The sequence below is a fragment of the Aptenodytes patagonicus genome, chromosome 3 (genome assembly GCF_965638725.1).
Source record: "Aptenodytes patagonicus chromosome 3, bAptPat1.pri.cur, whole genome shotgun sequence".
NCBI lineage: Eukaryota > Metazoa > Chordata > Aves > Sphenisciformes > Spheniscidae > Aptenodytes > Aptenodytes patagonicus.
The window spans coordinates 100,094,920-100,114,676 of NC_134951.1; the positions used below are offsets into that span (position 1 = coordinate 100,094,920).

Sequence of the window (19,757 nt, forward strand, 5' to 3'; positions counted from 1 at the left end):
GCTGGGGCTTCTCTCTTGAGCATTTTCGCAAAAACATAGGCAAAAGTCACATTAGTGATATTAAACAGCAGCTCATTGATAGACTGGAGCTTTATAGAAGCATGGGGAAGGACAAGAGGAAAGGAGCAAGAGGAGTGTTTTCAACACTTAAAAAATGCACAAGTTTAGATGTCACAAAGAACAAACAGGAAACCTGCATTAAGTTCCTGCGTCAGGAGTCGAATTTTCCAAAGTGCTGAGGAGTTCTTCCCAATTTCTTGGTCCTGGATTGTTTGTTCTGTTGTTTTCAGACACTCCTTCAACACCACTGGAACAAGCTTCTGACCTAAGTGCACTTTCAGAGTCTTTGTAGTGAATTTTACCTTTCTTGGATAAAATAGCAAATAAATAGCATTGAAAGAGCCTTCTGGAGCAAATCAAGGTTGGGCTCATCTGCAGAAATCTGCAAGGCAGAGGGGCGGAAAAGGAAGAAACAACCTGTTGAACAGCTAATGGAAGAGAAAAGAAGTGATTTTAACTGCCTCTGAGTGGTCAATGCTTTTACCTTGGTAATTTAAAGTAAGCAGCAGCCTGTGCTTTTTGCTGTTTCTTCTATGTCCCTTCCAGTTCTTTCCCCTTCCCTTCTCTCTTACACTCCTGTATGTGACCATTTGCCTGTTCTCCAAATGGACTGGAGAAATGCAGTGCACTGAACAGAAAAAAAATTGTGAGAAAAATTGTTAACACCATAAGAGGGGTTTCCCCACATAGAGAGAAAACTTATGGGGTGGGCTAAACTGTTTAAGTGTTTTGTACTATCAGAGTAGTCCAAAAATACCCTGTTGGAGACTAGGACTTAGCATATTCACCCTTCCAGTGTTTTCCTGTACACTCCATATTAGGTAGACCTAAGAGAGTCCCAGAGTCTGTAGCTCTCTAAGCTGCATCACAGAAGACGTCACTGGTCTTCCTTTGGGTTTCTAGAATCTCCTGTTGACTGTCACTATTACTTACTTAATTAAGGGGGGGGGGGGGGAAGGGAGTTTGTTCAAGGTTGCTCCATTTTTGGAAAGGCTTGTAATGACTGTCTACTCGAATGCTTTTTCTACCTTTAAAAATCCAACCCCCTTCTCACCAGGGGAAACTGCAGAACTGTACTGGTACAAAGATGTTCTGCTTGCACTGAATTTGCAGAGCAGAAGGATACACTCACTGTCAGAGAAAGGAAGCACCCTCCCTCCCCCCCTGCAAAAAGCTATTTTTTGCAGGCGTTGTCATATCTTATCCCCAGGAAGAGGAGAGGGCTGTGCTAGAAAGTCCTCAGATTCACATTTGCTTCTGTTTACTCTGTCCTTCACAGCACCGCTGTAACAATTTATCAATACAATGGAGGGCAAGGCACAACACACAGGCAAGGCAGACTCCTCTAATGAAAACAAATCCTTGGGAGAGAAAGAAAGAGTCCGCAGATCTGCCTCCTAGATCCCACTCCCACCGCAATAATGTTTTCATCGCTACTTACATTTAGGGACATAAGGGTACTCAGAGCTGTAAAGCACGTCGTTTGTGCTAAACAGTCGCAGTACTTTGCCCAAAATAATTTGTCGTCCAAAAGCCCAAATGAATAAAGCACCATAGGAATCAAGACATATAGTTAGAATAAATAAGATTTTGCGCTTACAGAGCGCCTGTCATCTGAAAGTATGCGCAGATATTAATTAAGCTCCACAAACCCCAGACAAAGTAGATTAGTAGCTTCATCCCTGTTTTACAGGGGTTTAGAGTAAAGTGTGACACAATCACAGCTGAAAGTGCAGCAGAACTGGCCGTGCCGGGGATGGGGAGAGCCAGGGCTCCACCTCCTCTCCAGCCCTCTTCAGCGAATTGCCTTCAATGGAAAACCACCGAGTTGCAGTTCTTTGCTCTCTGGAAGAGGAAGGACCCACCCTGTTGCACAACAGTAGCAAAGCCCCAGCCTGAAGTGTTTTGATAAATACCATGAAAGGGTGCTTAGTTTGGGAAGAGAAACCAGGAGCTCGCTCGCTCTCATACATCTGCTTTGGGTGCTCTGTCTCCCTCTTTCCGAAATCCAAGAGATCGCCTCTGCATCAGCACCCCCCACAAACAGTCCTATTAACGTGGCTCGTCGCTTCTCAGGTTTGGAGGATGTGGCATCTGTAGTATCTTAAGTACTTGAATCTGCAATGTGTGGTTTTATTCTTCCATTTCCATGCATTTTACTATATTATAACTCAGAAGCCACACCAACCTAGGATCACACAGACACAATGTAATGAAAAACTATAGTCAATACATACATCAAAACCTTAAAATAACCCTCTCTTGAAGCAGGTTTTACGTACAGAAATTCTGGATAATAAATACAAATAAATAAACACATCTGATACCATCAAAAATATTTAAAGTAATAAACTCAATGTCTATATGTATTTAAGAAAAAAAACTTCTAAAAATAGTGTTACTAGTAAAGCTTCAATTGTTTTGTATGTCAAAGAACAGTTAGAAATTCATTTTGCTGTCATTATCTACTGAAATTCAAGTTCTTATGACAGCAATTTCTTAAAGATTTCCTTTAAGTATTTAAGTAGTAGCTATGATAATGAAAAATATTCTCAGTATCACAAAAGCAGTACAACTGTCCACTTAATCAAAATTACCCAGTCCCTAACTCTGCTTATCACCTTTGCCAAAACAAGAATGGGGAGCATCAAATGCAGTTAAGAAGAAATATCTCCAGAACAGATAAAAACAGGTCACTCACTGTGTCTCTAGATACAGTTATTCACCTAATTACACTTAGGACAAATGCACAGTTTTCCTAACTACAGGGGGATGCATTTTAATTGCGATGTTCAATTCTCTGTACACAAATATAAAAAACTGAGCAAGAAATGTCACTAGAAAATGGAAACAGACCACAGCATACTTATCTACAAAACAGCAAACAAATTGGATAAACTACAGACAGAAAGCAGCTCCTTAGATAATAAATAACTATTAATGTGAAAACCATGCTCTTTTGTCCCACATTTAAGCACAGAAATCATTCTAACTTCAGCTTTCAAGGTAAAAATGCTTTTAATTAGGGTCCTAGCTACCTTACAAGACATACAGACCTTGGTATGATGGAGCTATGATAATTTACCCATGCTGAGACTCTGCCCCATGATTTATATGATTACTTCATGGCAGCATGAAACAAATCCCCAAGGAAGTAACGTATGTCATCCTTAAAAATATTAAGCAATCAAGCCATGTTTTTATTATGTGAATGGATGCCTTTGAAAACAAGGATGCATGCACCATACTGTGAGGTAAAATGAAATAAATGAACAGAAATAATTCATTTCCATGTTCTAATCAGTGGAAACTGTAGTCTTCAAATTATCCTGATGCTACCAAATGCGAGTCTGGAGACAATAGGTTGACTCTTCTACTAAAATGAACATGAAATTGCATCCTAAGTACACAATGAAGGCCAAATTAAACAGTCCAAGACTCTTTGCAAAGGCTCCTTCTTTTTATTCAGCCCTTGCATCCAGCTGAACAATTAAAAGCAGAAGATTTAAACAAAGCATCATACAGTTTTTAAACCCTCAAATCTAATCAAAAGCAATGTACTTAGCTTAGGCAAAAGGAACATAATCTATACAAAAACCTGTTCTCAATCAAGCTCTTCAGCTTCTAGCATTACCAGCAGAGAGAAATTTGTGTTCCACCAGCTAAAAGGATGTCTCTGGCAAGCAGAAAGAAGAATATATATCAAAGACTAGCACTGCATGCTTGCTGGCTGTGTTGTATTTACAGACTGGGACACTGACATCTCTGCAAGGACCTGAGACAACACCGTTACACTGCCCACTGCTACTACAAATCACCATGCATTCATTAGAGATGCTGACCATTCAGAAAAAAAACTAGCCCCTACAGGCACGAGGAGATGGAAACAGCTGTGATAACGAGATTAGGTTAATACAGAACGTTTGAAATAGAACATTGTGTTTGTATGAAAATGTATATAGGTAATAATTAATGTGAGTAGAAGAACACGGGACAGCGAGGTTTTTTTAACACTGAGTCTACAACACTACCTTTGAAGCTAAGCTAATTTTTTTATAAGTGCATTATTTGCTCTAGCCTTCTCATCTTAAAAAGAACTGTAAGATGTTCAGAGAGGGGCAACGGCAATAATGAAAGGAATGGGACTGGTTCAGTGATAGATATCTATAAAATCAGTAACGGGTGGGGGGATGAATAAGAATCAGTGGTGTGTTACGTCTTCCAAAATAAGAACAAGGTGCATCAGTGTGGCTAGGAAGAGCTGTATCAAGAACATAGAAAATTTGGCAGTTCTTTGTACAGCAGAAAGCAGACCTGCGGGTCTCCTTGCTGAAGGGTACTGTGAATGCTAAAGCTAACACAGGCTCAAGGCAAGTTCACGATGGAGAAATCCACTGTGAATTACTAAGCAAGTAGAATCTACATCTACTTCAGGATGTCCCTGAGCTAAGTAATAACGTTAGAAGTACCATATATGCCTGCCCTGCTCTCATTCTTTCCTAGGCACTTCCTCATGCTGCTGTTGGAGAGAACGACTAGTCAGTTGAACCTCCAGTCTGACTCAGTACAGTCACGCCAATGTTACGTTTAGTATCTACTTGCAGAAAAAATTCCTGGTATTAGCTTCAGATTCACTTTGGGGGGATGACTGGATGGAAAGCAGCTTTGCAGAAAAGGACCTGGTGGACAACAAGCTGGCCGTGAGCCAGCAATGTGCCCTTGCAGCAAATGCAGCTAACGGTATCCTGGGCTGCATTAGGAGGAGTGTTGCCAGAAGGTCGAGGGAGGTGATCCTTCCCCTCTACTCAGCACTGTTGAGGCCACACCTGGAGTACTGCGTCCAGTTCTGAGCTCCCCAGTACAAGGACATACAAGGACATGGACATACTGGAGAGAGTCCAGCAAAGGGCCACTGAGATCATTAAGAGACGAGCACCTGTCATACAAGGAGAAGCTGAGAGAGCTGGGACTGTTCAGCCTGTAGAAGAGAAGTCTCAGGTGGGACCTTATCAATATGGTTAAATATCTGATGGTAAGGTGAAAAGAACATGGAGTCAGACTCTTCTCAGTGGTAGCCAGTGACTGGATGGGCACAAACTGAAATACAAAAAATTCCATTTAAACGTGAGAAAAAGCTTTGTTTATTTTAAGGGTGATCAAACACTGGAACAGGTTGCCCAGAGAGGTTGTGGAGTCTCCATCCTTGGAGATAATCAAACCCCAGCTGGATACGGTCCTGGGTACCCTGCTCTAGCTGAACCTGCTTGAGCAGGCGGTTGGACTACATGATCTCCCAAGATCCCTTCCAACCTCAACCATTTCATGATTCTGCTATGTGGCTGATACCTCCCAAACTGCATTTACCACAGAACTTGTCCAAAAAATAACCAGGCCTTCCTGGGGAAAGGCCAAAATCTACACTTATCTCAGCAAACAAGGGTCACAAAACAGCCTACAGTCAGTTTGTTGGCCCAGCTTAGGTGACTTAAACTCAGGTGAGTGGGAAGCTTGTTTTTCCAACTCCAGTTGGAGGGTACTATATGACTGTAAAGCCCTTCTGCATGGCTGCCGATCTTATGTTTTGTGGTGCAGATGACAGTCTCTCTAAGAAAAAGCAAAACTCTCATGATTAGCACAACCGGTGTTACCTGTATATTCTATTTGACTTTATGGAACAAATCAAATCCATTTTCACTAAGTTATGTTTTCCACCCATTTATATGGTCACGACAGAACACAGAAATATATTACGAAGACTGCTTTCCATTTTAACCTTCACAAAAACTCACTAAACAAAACCCAATATATATTTCACTTTGTTTTGCTATCAAGCATAAGGATGAGGCAGTGCAGACAGCTATGTGGCATTCTGATAACAACCTTATCATCCTTGCTCCAGCCTCCAAGAGAAGTGAGGAATCATTACAATCTTCCACTGCAATCAATAAGACTCAAGTATGAGTCAAGCAAATTTTTTTTCCTTGTTTTGACGGTATTTTTTTGTTATTTTCATTAAATCTGGCACAGCAACGCAGATGAGGGTGCCCATTTCCTTCCCTTTTAAAGACACGATTCTCTTTCTTCTTCCCTGAACTAAAACATGTTGAGAATTGCTCTAACTCAAGAAAGTGCTATGTGACATGCATGCTGGGCAGGAGTCTCCTGAATATCTCAGTATGTTCTTAGTTTATCTTGCAGTATTACGTATGGAGCTTTAGGACTCAAATCCAACATGCTGGCATTGATTTTCTCCTCCTCTGAATCAAAAGGGAGAACGGTACTGAATGCACTGTGGCTGGGAACTAGCAAGTTTCAATGTCTTTCTCTAGTGACATACAGGTAGGTGGATTTGTGTATCGCTTTACAAGGAAGTGTCATCTGCCCCGGCTTATGTTGTATTTTCTGACTTGGTTAGGCACATGTCAGTTTTGTTATCACCGTCCCAAAGCCGTGTATATCATGATGTTATATAACCAAATTTGGTACATACTGAAAGAAGTAAGCCGTAGTTACTTGGTTTAGAAATGTGCTGTCAGAGATTAGCACGTGGCATGGCTGACTAGTCACAGTGTAAGCCAAGGGGATATGGGCTAAGCTCTTGTTTCTGGATGAGTGAAGATACCTACTTGGTGGAAACTCCATCAGCCCCCCTGGGAGGGAGAAACGCTCTATGATCTTTGCAAGCAGGCCCCAGAAGGAGCCTGTGAAAGGGAAGAAGAAGAAAAGAACAGGGCTGTTATAGTCATGGGAGGGAAGACACAAACATTTGAGACAGAACGAGGAGAAACGTGGAAAAAAAACCCCTAGCAAGTCATATTTCCTAAAGAGAGCTGTGGTCTTACAGTATGAACAGTTTCTAAGGGCCAAGCCAAGCTAATTGTTTCTGACAGCAAACAGTTGTTCAACCAAAGGAGTAGCTCCACACCTCACCAGGAGTACTTTCGTACATAAGTACGCTCCCAATAGCCCCAAAAACTGAATCTATGTGTTTTTTCCAAATGAAAACAGAACCCCTCAACAAATGTGCTTCCTTAGATTAGGTATTAGCCAGTAGCGTTTACTTTGTGAAGGCCATTGGTGGATTCTTAATACAGGCTTAAGGCATCACTTACAAACTGCAAGTGCTAGCAAGAAGCAGCACAACTATGTGGTATTTTCAATGTGCCTGTGGGTTCCTAACCACAGTATCGGACACCAAGTGCCAACAGCCCCTGCGATGAAGCAGAGCGTGCTACCTACCTCATCAGATGCAGTCAGCACTGCAGTCCTGCTGTACGGTGCCGCTCTTCCATGCAGCAGTGTGCTTTATATGGAAAGCACACTGATTTGGCAGCTATTGCAAACACCCTACAGTCACATTAAAACACAGCCATTTTCAGCTACCCAGAGAAAGAGCTTGTGTTTATTATGGTGGTGACTCTACCCTGTGTGAAAGTGAAGTTATTGACACCCGATGGACTCATTCATTGCTAGATCTGTACCCTTCATTTGAAGCCAGCAACGCTCTTTAGGTTGGAATTTTCCAAATATAGCTTTCACAACCCAGTTCTAAGAGCCCAGGGGAAGAGACATGACTACTTTGCTAATTGATGCTGATACACCAGGGAGAATCGGCACTGTCTACAGCAGAGTTTTCCCTTAAAGTGGACTAGGTCAGTTGGATGGCAATTGCAGTAAGTCAAACAGTAGTTCTCGTAACCAGACCCTCCTTCCCTAAATTACTACACATCCACAACAGTATTACTACAGTGGGAAAACTATGTACTCAAATGTTTGGGGAGACCAGCACTGAAACAGCACGTGTGAATTTAATTTCAGCTGCCTGTGTGTGTCTTGCATAGCTTCAAGCCACTTGGAACTAGCTGGTAATCTAGTTTGGCCTCTTGCAGAATCCAAGACATACATTTCCCTCTGGTAGGGGACTGAACATACTGCGTTCAAGAACTTGTATTTTTAATAACAGTACAGCTAGTACTTGGCTAATACATACATTTCAGAAAGGCATCCAGTCTTCCTCTGATGGCCTCGAGGAGATGCAGAATTTACTGCTTGTTACATTATATCCTCAACTGCATAAACCCAGTCTTAAGTTCTCCATGGGGACACCGTCTCATTCAGTACACAGGACAAAATCACTTAGCTAGCAACCATTCAATATTTAATTTTTGCCCTTTTTATTTGATGCATAGCCCTAAAAGCCTTGTTTACCGCACACTATTCCAGCTCTGTTCTGAAGGCAGAATGATTAATTTCTTTACAGGCTTTTCTGTAGTGCTCATCAGATGCTTCTAATTTGTTATGTGCAATTTCCTAGGTTTTGGAAAAGCATACAAAGGAATGCCATTATGTGGCATCCTATAACTACTGCCATGATTCATATCAGCAGGGATAGACCAGACCTTTGCTATCTTAGCTAACAGGTGTAAACCACAGGCTGCCAGCATGGCCAAACTAAAGGAGATGAGGTACCTGCTTAAGCAAGTGATTGTCACTGATATTTGCTGGCACCAGGATGGGAAGATTCAGACTTCTAAGGAGACTGAAGGCTATGGAGTGGACGTACTCTTACAGGTTCGTGCTCCTTTGTCTCTCTCATAAGACCGACCCCTTTAATTCATCCTTTCCAACATGCCCACCCCTCAACCTGTGTGTCTCGGCCTGGTTCCTTAACTCAGTCTCATTCTTCTTATCTATCCAGTCTTATCCAGTGCTACCTATCTTATCTTATTTTCTATCTATCCTTATTTCTCTCACACTGTTAATGAGTTTATTTTTCCTCTTCCCTACTTGCTTAGAGACTGAGTCTCTGAGTCTCTGCCCCCAAACTCCCCATCTCTCTGTGTTTTTCACCCCTCCTAAATTTTACTTCCATCCCTTGACTAAGAGATGATGGAGCTTACTGGGGTTTGAGGGGAATGAGCATTCACAGACTCCTTAGGGGTTTCAGAAATACATATCTACTAAGCACGTATAAAATGTGTTTCTTAAAGGTTATAACTTGCATAACCTAGGAAGGATTTTCTTAGGGATGGTAAAAAGCACATTAATATATTACACAGACTACCCATTCCTGACAAATCCTGGAGACAATAAAGCACAGTAAAGAAGATGTCACAGAAGCCTTTAAGGTCTCTTCTTTAGCCTCATTTTCAGAAACATTTAAGCCATGTTGGGTGACATTTTCCAAAGTATATTGGGCCAGAGCAGATGTGCATCTCAGAAATTTTTATTCCAAATGACTATAGTTTCAGAAAATTGCAAGCAACTGAAATGGGAAGACACAGTATGTGGTTCTGCCCATAAAATAAGACAAAAATGAAAGCTATTAGTATCATGTTGGCATCTAACTTGATGGCTGCTCTGGTATCAGTGACTCGTCTGAAATCATGACACTAACTGAGCAAAGAATGTCATTCTATCTTGCCAGGTTTTTACCTACTGATTTTGTAAAGGTTGGATAACAGCAACAACGTAATATTGTTGCCCCATATAAGCCTGATATGTGTATAGCTGTTTTGTAACCTTCTCCTGACATATGCACCAGCTATTCATCTGCTGGTTTTGCACTGAACATTCATTATTACCAAAAATCTCATCTCTTGCCTGTACTATTTTCTCTCAATTATAACTTCACTTTACGTCTGTCCTCTTATGCACTGATACCCCTTCAGTTTTGAAGTTGCCTGCAAACCTCATCAGGACCAAATTTAAGCCAGGAAATACAAATCTGCTAGCAAAGACACAAAGCGGTCACATGGATATAGAATTCAAGTAAAAATTAAATTAGTCAAGAAAGACTTCTAAAATCCCAGAGAGACCTAGTAAGGCTACAGTTAACAAGACACATCATTGATGAAATATGATTAACTGTTCTGATTTCATAAGAGAAGTGGGTTTTGGTCTTCCGCAAAGCTCCCTGTATTATTATTATTATTAAGCTCTAGGCCCTTTCTCTGTAAATAAGTTTGTTTTGGGGATGGTACAACAGAAAAAATACTTACTGGATAGGAGTGTTACAAAAAAACCCCCACAATTGTGGAGTCACTGCCCCTACACAAGGTTGGAGCTAAGCCGCAGCTTAAGACAGTAAGATTAATTTTATTGTAAACTCACAGTTTATCTTGATTTGAGTAGACACAAGACTCTAGCCCAAGGTTTACAAACCTGTATATATCTATATTCTATAGTTAGTTAGTTCAGATCTTTCAAACATCAGTGTACTGCTTATTTAAAATGCGTAACAGTTAGTAGGAAAAGCAGCAAAGACAAAGCAGTGAATTGACTTCCAAAACTATCAGCCTTTGTCAATTAAAATATTTACTTTTGACACAAGTCCTAATTAGTTAAAAAGATTCAATCCAGTCTTAAAATAGAGGTTCAAGCTACCCAATTTATTCTTGGAACAGTCACTTGCTCTCAGGATTAGGAAGACAATGGCATCCAGAGCAAGCATGAGCCCTCTCCCCTCTTATTACAGTTAATCAGGAACATAAATACTATAATGGAGCTGAGCCCCTGCAAACTCACCAGGCTGTGCATAATTTCCACTCCAGCTGGATTCACTGTGAGCGCTTCATCATACAATTGCCTAGCCTCCTCCAAATTGCCTTTCATCTCTGCAAGCCTCCCACGCATGTACAGTACAGCATGAGATGTGGGGAAAAGACTAGCTGCCTCCTGGATACAAAAGCCTGCTTCTTTGAGATGTTGTTGTTCCATGAAGAGTTCAGCTAAAATAAAACAAAACAAAACAAAAAACAAAAACAAAAAACACCCTACCATTAGTTGAAATAAGTCAGAGACCTTTCTTCACATTAATTACATATCATCTCCCTTAAGCATATTAAAACATGAGGCCATGATCCTGCACAGTGCTCACTACTATGGTTAGTGCTTACTGTCACAAGTGGACTCACTGAATGGATCTTTTTTTAATCCTAAGGCCTCTATTCAGATGTTTATGGACATCTTTAGGTGTTGTCCTGACAGAGGATGGCCTTCATTTACATTCCTCAATCAGGAATGTAAACAGTGCTGAACTGAGCCCTAAGGAAGCAGGGCTGGTAGCCACGTGGAGCCATCATATGTATTTCCAAATAATCTGGGGGAAAAAAGAACAGAATAAGCCATCACTGTCTACTGAGAACTTTAAACATGTCAGAGTAATAGGATACATCTGACTGAGCTGGACATTAGGTAACTTATTTAAAAGAGTATTTCCACATTTTAAAAGATGATTAAAAGGGTTTCTCTCTGCTTATTTGTCTAGTTTATGAGATAGCTGTCTCTTAACTTTTCAGAGACTATTAAAGTCAAAAGGCTTTTATCATAGTGACTTATTTATATTGTGTATTCACACATTTAATTCCTCATACATACTCTACACAGAAACAAAAGACAGCTCTTGGAAGAGACTGCTCAGTCATTTACTTTCTTCAACTATCAGCAACTATCTTAGTGGTTTTCTTAAAAAAAAAAAGTAACAGGCATACTAATGTACTTGACTGTCAATGTGTTAATCAAATAATTTTTCATATCAAACATAAATTTCATAACACATCTCATGGTTAAACTTTAACATTTCTCAGGATTTGGACTAGATCATCGCTGGACTAGATGATCATTGTAGGTCCCTTCCAGCTGAAATAGTCTATTCTAATTCTAGATTTATTATGCATTAAAGCCTTGCAAAAGGCTTCAAAAGTGATACTCAATTTTCACTGCCACACGTAACTGAAAAGGGAAACTGTGTTTTATATAGATATATGTACGTATGCATGCACGTATGTATGTATGCACGTATGAATATAAAATAATTCTCTCTCTTCATACAGCAGCCATTGCTCTTTGGTCCATAACCTGTTTGTGTTCTACATGTTATTGCTGCAAAAGCTCAAAGTCTTTTTTTTTTTTTTTTTTAAACTGATGTGGTAACGCAGTAAGTATTGACAGTTCAAGAGTCCAATTCGAAATGACTAATTCAGGCTCCAGATTTAGATAAATAATTCTGAAATTATACACAGCCTTAAATGCCCTGACTTTTAAAGGTAGTGAATATTCTCAGAAAGTCTCTGTGAGGGGGGAAACTAGCCTGAAAATTCCTCTAAAATAGCTTTGAAACTCTGCCAGTTTCAAAATGCTGGGAGACCCAGATGACTGTGGGGACATGGCATGCTGACATGGAGCTTCCTGAGTAGAGGTGAGCAGGAGAGCATCTCAAAGGCAGTCCTGCCTGACCATGGAAAGGCTCCTCCTTGGCCTATCTGACATGAGACTGGGACCACAAATAGCATTTCTATGGGCACACTGAAAACAATGGTGTACTGAAATGACAGCATGGCTGAACACCCTTCCACTTCTGAAGTGGTCCTTCTAGAAGAAGGGTGAGACATTGTTGAGAAAACGCTCGAATATTTCTTAGCCATCCCTAGGTTGTGCTACAGATAAACGTCATTCTCCAAGGCCGTCAACATGAGCAAAACATTAGTTCCTTGGTAAGAGCTATACTCTTAAAGAGTGACTCATATACATTTCTCTCTGGTTAATCATTATAAAATCTCAGCATGCATCCCTTCCCTTGGCTCCAAGAGGCTGCAACTATCTGTAATAACAGAAAGCGAAGCCATGTAACCTTGTCAAGCTGAGTATGTGCACAACCTTATTCAAAAGTTTGTGGGAGGACAGTATTTTACTTGCACTTCCCAAGGAACAGAGCATTTTTCTGCCAAGTGCTGCATAGCAGCTGATGCCGTGCATGTGGCAATAATGAGGATGGGGATGTGCAAAGTGACGATTCACAGCCTGAAGATAAACACTTCATTTGCAAAGTTAGCAGCACAAAAGAAGGGGTGAAATCCTGGCACTGTTTGAAGTCAGCAGAAGTTCTAGAAACTGCCATATTAAAAGCTCAATTAGTAACTAACAGTATAACGTGACTTGTTTCATTTCAGAAAAGAATCGGGAGCAAGGGGGTTTAGATGTGAAATCACACACAGCCGGTGTTTCAATGCATACAAAATGGAGAGTACTTAGTCTTTCTTTCAACAGTGCTTGTAAATCTTCTTCCATAATAACAATTATTTAGAGGAAGTGCAGCAACACAGAATCTAAATAAGATCTACAAATTGTATTTTATGGTATGGTAATGTAGCATATTAAAGTTCAGTCCATTTCTTTGCAGGCTCAATAGTCAATAAAAAATGATTTAATGGTGTGGGAGACCTAATTTGCATAAAAAAAAGACTGAGAGGTGCCTTTGGATTACGAAAGGAAAGGATTGCACACACCCAGCTAAAAATAGACATTAAGGGAAATCGTTTAGGCCTGCATTAAAATGTGTTTTCTGTAAACTCATTTTTCACTTCTATTACATACTCATTTTATTTACAGATTAACAAGATACGCTTATGCAACATGGAAAAAAAGCACAGCTAGAGGCAGAAATCAAAACCAAAAAACAAGGACTCATTAAATTTATCATGGCAATACTCCTGCCTCCTCAATGGTACTAAAAGTACTGGAACACCTGCCTTTGTGTTACCTGGGTTAGCAGCTTCCTGTCCACTGGATTATTCAGCGTATCTCCTTGTACCACCTAATCATGCTGTAAATAAACATCTAACCAAATTAGCAGCCCTCGCAAGGAAGTTCTGTAACAGAGACGTGGCAACCAATTCCACTCCAAAGCAGAGGGTATCTCCTCAAGCTGACACAGGTACAGAAGATCTGTAATTCTTATCCTGTGAAAGGTTCAATGCTTCAGGGAAACCATTTATGAATCTCCAGTTGTTGGACTACATCATACTTGGTACTGACATTCTTCGCAGCTTTGAATCTAAAGGCCATGTTTGCAAGCTTCCTTGCTCTCTCTCACTTAACACCATCTTCATAAAAACTTAAACAAATTTACATTCTGTTTTGAATTAAGTACCACCAAAGGCTCTCTGAATGCTACTGAGCAAAGAGATGATGATCCTGGATGTACCACCTCCTCTATTAGCCTCTCTGGAGTAATGCTAGAAACTCTGAGTGTGAATGATTATTAGGAAATATTTCAGCATTTTTACCTATAGGTATGGGCTGAGACAGTGCACTGCATGGATGGGCAAAGACAGGATGAATTGTGCACTGTCTCCTTTCATTCACTAATTGAAGCTTGAGCCTGCACACACTGAGACCACGAGCAGGTATCCAGCTGACTCCAAGGTCCAGCCTAGCATGATTCATTTCTTTCTCATATCCACCTTATGCTTCCCATCTGTGCTCTCCTGCAGTACTGCCCAGCCTACTCTGCTGTTCTTCCAAGCAACTGTCATCTCCTCTTGTGGCTATGGCCTCCTTTGTCTTGACTTGCTACTAGACTTCCACTGATACACCAGTCTTAATGCTGGGCCCAGTCCCTGAGAGCAGCACGCATCTCCACTCAGATTATCATTAGCCCCTAATACGAGCTCCTAGTTCTTCCAGCTGTTTCTGCTAGCATTTAAACTCATCTACAGCGAAGATCCTTAATCAAGTGAGAATTGCCAGAAGCGTATCATCTACTCATTCTCCAAAGACCAGTAACAAACGCACAGTCTGAGAGCACTTCCCAGAACACTGACAAAGCCAGGTCTCCTGCAGTCAGGCTCCTTTTTTCATCTCCAAGATAAATTATTTGACAGAGCTCTGTTAGGGAGTCCATCAGAGGAGTAACAACAGTGTAATCTAGTCATGTCTGCATCACAGTGCTAGTCTGAGGAGCAGAGTTGCCTGCCATCACCTTGAACGCCAACTCTATTTCCCATTTCCTAAGTGTTTCAAAGCACAAAAGTGATTGAGCTTGTCACCAAAGAAGCAGCAACAACTGTAATTGTAGCCAAAAAATCAAACGGGATTTGAAATTTATTTCTGTGATGTGAACAACCCAAGAGTTAAAACTGCACTCCTTGCAAATCACGTTCGGTGTTATCCAAGACGCAGCACTTAACTCCCACAAGCAGACTGCTCCACATCACTTGGTTGTGTGTGCCTGCTGGATCTAAAGCACTCATCTACTCTCATCCACCCCAAAAATGCTACTGCATAGCAACACAGCTAGTGCAATGCAGCCAGATGACCAGCAGGATGGTACAGTGGGGAGCAGCCCTTCACACTTTAAGAAGGTGAGAGCACCTGTGAGGATGTGTAGGGAGGTGATTTCTGTTCCGTATCACCTGCCTTCAGGAGCTATTAATGCTTGTTACTGCAGCAGCCCTTAGCCAGCTGGAAGGACCCACTCCTGAGACAGCTCTGCCTTCAGCAGTGAATACAGAGCTATTACCGTGACAAAGGGTTCCCCTGCTGCCTTTCCTTTCTAGCAGGTGACGTTTAGTCATTGTTCCGTATTATGACACCACCCTGCATGCAGTAGCTTGACAATTAGCGGGCAGATTAGATGGAAGATTCCTCAAGCTGTATCCTGACTGCAATCATTTCATTTGCTGCAAACCTTTGATATAGAAATGAAGGAAAATAGAAACTGCCACGTGATCCTATCCACCTGAGCTCAGCCGCTTGCTCTTTTAAATGAGGCAACAGATTTACATCCTCAAAGGCTGTCTTTGCATGCAAACTGGTAGTTAACTGGAGTCCAGGGACCTGCTTTAAATTTCCAAGCTTCAGGTCTCACAGGGGCTGAAATGGCCACTAAGCTCATTTACAAATGTAGCATTAGAATGAAAATTTCTGGAAGCAACACAGAACTACCTTCCCTACTAAGTGGCGCAGTCAAAAGATTACTTGAAGTACTACAAGATAGCTAGTTCCTTTATGTGAAGTGGGGCCCTGCTCACTGATGAGGAAACAGCTCTTTCCCAGCTGGCAGAAACAAGCTACCATCTTCTAGGCAATAAGGCCGCCACTGATGAGGATGACATAAAAATGCTTCTGTTGGAAGGGCAGCACCTTTTAGGTTTTCTTGTACCCTCTCTCAAAACACATATTACTGGCTATAGTCAAAGAAAGGACTTCTAAGTCTTCATATTCCAACCTGCTCATGTATAAATTCCTATTTTCTGCTCTGGTATGAATAAATATCCTGCTTCCTTCTTCATGACTGTGTACACTATCACTTGCCCAAAAGTTACCGAGCAGCTGAGGAAATGCTAGTATTTGGTACCCTCTGTCATTCTCTGGGTACCACTGGCAGTGCAACAGGTTTCTCTCCGTCTCTCGGCAAACGATCTACAGACTGCTTAGCAAAGAGCATTTCTAGCTGCTGCCTGTATTCTTCACAAGCGAGCGTTCACATACGTGTGCATGTTTGCATGTCACAGATTTCGAGGAATGGCATGTGCTCTTTGAAGACTGCCCATGCCAACGGATTATCAGTCCACAAAGTTTCACATCCTGCCCCAGCAATAAGAAATATCCAGAAGCCTCAGGAACGGGGGAAGCAATCCAAAATGCCCAGTACCGATATAAGGCCAAAACTCCTTTTGACTTTTTAAATTCATTGTTGATAGAAAATAAAATAAACCAAGCTGGAAAGTGTGGATCAAAACCTAGTATCCCCCTGAGGACATTCAGATGAAGAGAAATGGGGAATTTGGTGATCCTTAGCCTGCACCAGAAAAGCCTAGGACAGAGCTTGCTAAACCAGGAGGCTTAGCAGAACCACTGCTGGCTTCTTAACTTCATCAGTAACGTTTCAAAGGGGACCAAACCAGCTCACTTTACCATTTCCATTCTCCAGTGTTCCTAATCCCTCCTAGTAAGTAAACACTGCATGACTGCCATCTTTGCAGTTCACCTTTATTCTCCTCAGTAATAGCTGTGTAATAAAGGACTCTCTCCTGCTCCCTCTCACCAGGCTCCAGCTTTTCACACTGCTTTGTGTCACTGTAATGAGCCACAAAAATCAGCAGCGCTTATGGAGCTCAAAAACTCAAGCAGTGAATGGGGAAGTTCTAAATTTGAAATTCTAAAATTTGAAAGCACTTTTTTTTTAAAAAATAAAAAAGGAAGAAAAATATTAGAATTGCTTCAACAACCAGTGCTGCATCACAGGACAGTATCTGATCATGGGACAGTATCTGATCCCAGCTATTCTGGCAATGTCAGTAAAGATGTCTCCCAAACCTGATAAACACCTTTAATATCAGAGCTAATAACTTGAGGGGGCTTAGGATCACTAAGAGCTTCAGGAAGGAAGAGCATTTAAATACCCGTGAGCAAGCTGTGCAAATACAAGCTGTGCTGGGTGAGCCGAGGGGCAGCAGGGGAGGGCCTGGCCATGCCCTTGGCTGCTGCTGGGGTGCCTGCTGTGCGGCTGTGTGGCCATGGCCCAGCCGGGGTTGAAGATTCCAGCCCACTGGCCCTGACAACACAGTCTCGTGGAAGAAAGCCCATCTCCTCTAACACAGCTTTTTCCCAGGAATTGGCCCATACAGAATAAAATAAATAAGTCGCAAGCGTTTTGTGAAGGGGAGAAAAAAAGTTCCTGCTGTACATAACTCAGGGGAGCAGATGTTTTTCCATTAGCTCACTGTTCTCTGCTACAGATTTCTTGTTCGTGGCATGTTCATTACAGTATTTTTTTCCTAGGGTAAACTTTAGCACGTTACTGAGACAGCAGGTAGCCCGCTCCAGCCCCACTGTGAGTACATGGAATAGTTATCCTAGTCATTTTTCTTTAAATGCTCCTTTAAATTAGCCTTAGGTCTACCTGGTGAGGTTTGCAGACTGTGCTTAGCAGGCATTTAGCCAATCTTAGATCAAATTACCAGACCTACTTTGCTGTGACTGGCCATATTTGGTAAAGTATTGGGTTAGTCAAGAAGCTAAATTGTCACATATAAAGTACTAGTAAAGAAAAACACAGTGGACATTGTAGTTAAAAGTAAGGCTTAAAATAATACAGCAACAGGAGCTGGAATATTAGAACTCTTACTAAAACTGGCTCGCAGCGTTCTAAAATGCTCCGTATAAATAGAGCATACGGTTATTATTGCCTGGAAATATAATCACACATACTTCAGATAAGAAATCACACCAGTTACCCAAAGAGCTTAAAACTATTAAAACTATTTCTTTTCAGTACTGACATGCTTTGCTCTCTGGGTCAAAAGTGATCTTATAAAAATGTCGAATGAAGGTAAATTTTGATCATAAATTTGAACCATTTCAAGTACATTTTCCATAGCCAAACAGCATGATTGTATTTTCTAAACAGAAAGGAGGAGTACTGGCATGATTTTAAAAAGGAAATAAGGGGTAGAAATAGTTCCTAGGTCAGACGTTTCTCTTGGTAACACAAGCAGTACTATCACCAGTAATCTCTAGGATTCCCCTTGCAGCTCTTCCTGCAACAAGAGCTAGAAGGAGTTAACAGGCTTTACCAATGCCGCAGAAGTTCCTTCTCTCCTCTCTAAGCTGAATTCAAGCTCTCAGTCATGAAAAGTAGAACAAAGAGGAAAAACGAGCATATGGATTGCATAAAGACCACCTCTACTGGAGATGCACCACAGCAGCATGTGCACTGCAGCACCCTTCCTGAGTACTCCTTGAAATGACCTGTTTCTCAGACTTGGGGCCAAGAATAATGTTCAGGCTTATTAATGTTAAAGCCTAATGAGACAACTGTCTCCTTTTAAGAAGCCATTACATTTCAAGAGGACTGGGAGGTTATTGTTAAAAGGGACCAGACAAGCTGTGTTAATCACAGTCTTTGCTGCAGAACACTTGAAAACAGAGTATGCCTATTAGTATTCCTCTAAGCACACCTGCCGCAGGGAGTGGACAACCTCTCTAGTCTTTGGCGACAGCAGACCTTGTACTCTTCCTAAGAGTAATTGTGACTACCTGCAGGGAAAACAGGAAGATATGGAAGCCCACTGAAGAAATGTGCTAAGTTCCCTGCTGCAGATGACTGTACTCCCAGCTGGTCCTACAAGAGATGGCTGGACAGAAGATTAACAGTGAGAATTCACGGTTTCATTTGGATGTGTGAAAGAGAAGAAGAGGACTCTTTCTAGAGACCACAGATCCATCAAGTAGCTCTTCAGTTGCTTACAGTAAGCTACAAAAAATTAGCTCACCAAAGTTCACTAGGCACTGCTGCAGGGAAAGCCAAGGTGCAGCATCCATTATAGTGCAGCACATTTGGACTTAGCAGCTGCACTTCCAAAGCTGCCGCTTTATTTTCTTCCCTACATAACTGTGCTCGTCATAAACCCAGAAAAGTTACAGATAAAAACACTAAGTCTATGCCCTCTTATGCGTGAGATAAGTATCTTTATCACAGGACAAAAAAGCTTAACTATTTGCACAGGGTTCACAGCCTCTCTCGCCTTCAGCCACTGTTAAAAGAATGCACATGTTCTCATGCACTAATTGTGAGACCTGTTAGGAGCTCTACAAGGGCTCTCCAGCTCCGACAAACTGAGGATGCTTCTGCACAAGGCAGGAACTCCTATTGCAGCTGCAGGTGGAGGGTGATACAGTAACAATTCCCCTACATAAGCACCATCTGATAGCTACCACCCACTAACGGTCCCCTTGCAAGCCTATGTGCTGGCTTTGTGGCCTGGCCTGGTTGCTGGAGGGCTGTAAGAACAGCCTCATATAGCTGTGGGATAGCTGGTTTTGTATTCCTTTTTCCAATCTTAAGTGCAGAAAGCTCTAACTGGATCAGTTGGTACCATTAGTTTTCATGCCTTGGGATATGAAGAGGCAAG

The 19,757-nt window shown here is 41.5% G+C and overlaps 1 protein-coding gene across 2 annotated transcripts in view; it reads right to left on the reverse strand.

The window, feature by feature from the left end:
* The window catches only part of TTC7A (tetratricopeptide repeat domain 7A), a 181,274-nt gene that overhangs the window by 23,906 nt on the left and 137,611 nt on the right, over positions 1-19,757 (reverse strand). For both annotated transcript variants that reach the window (XM_076334402.1, XM_076334401.1), the window contains one exon: positions 10,588-10,790. In XM_076334402.1, the coding sequence (XP_076190517.1) occupies positions 10,588-10,790 (203 nt within the window). The remainder of the gene's footprint in view (positions 1-10,587; positions 10,791-19,757) is intronic.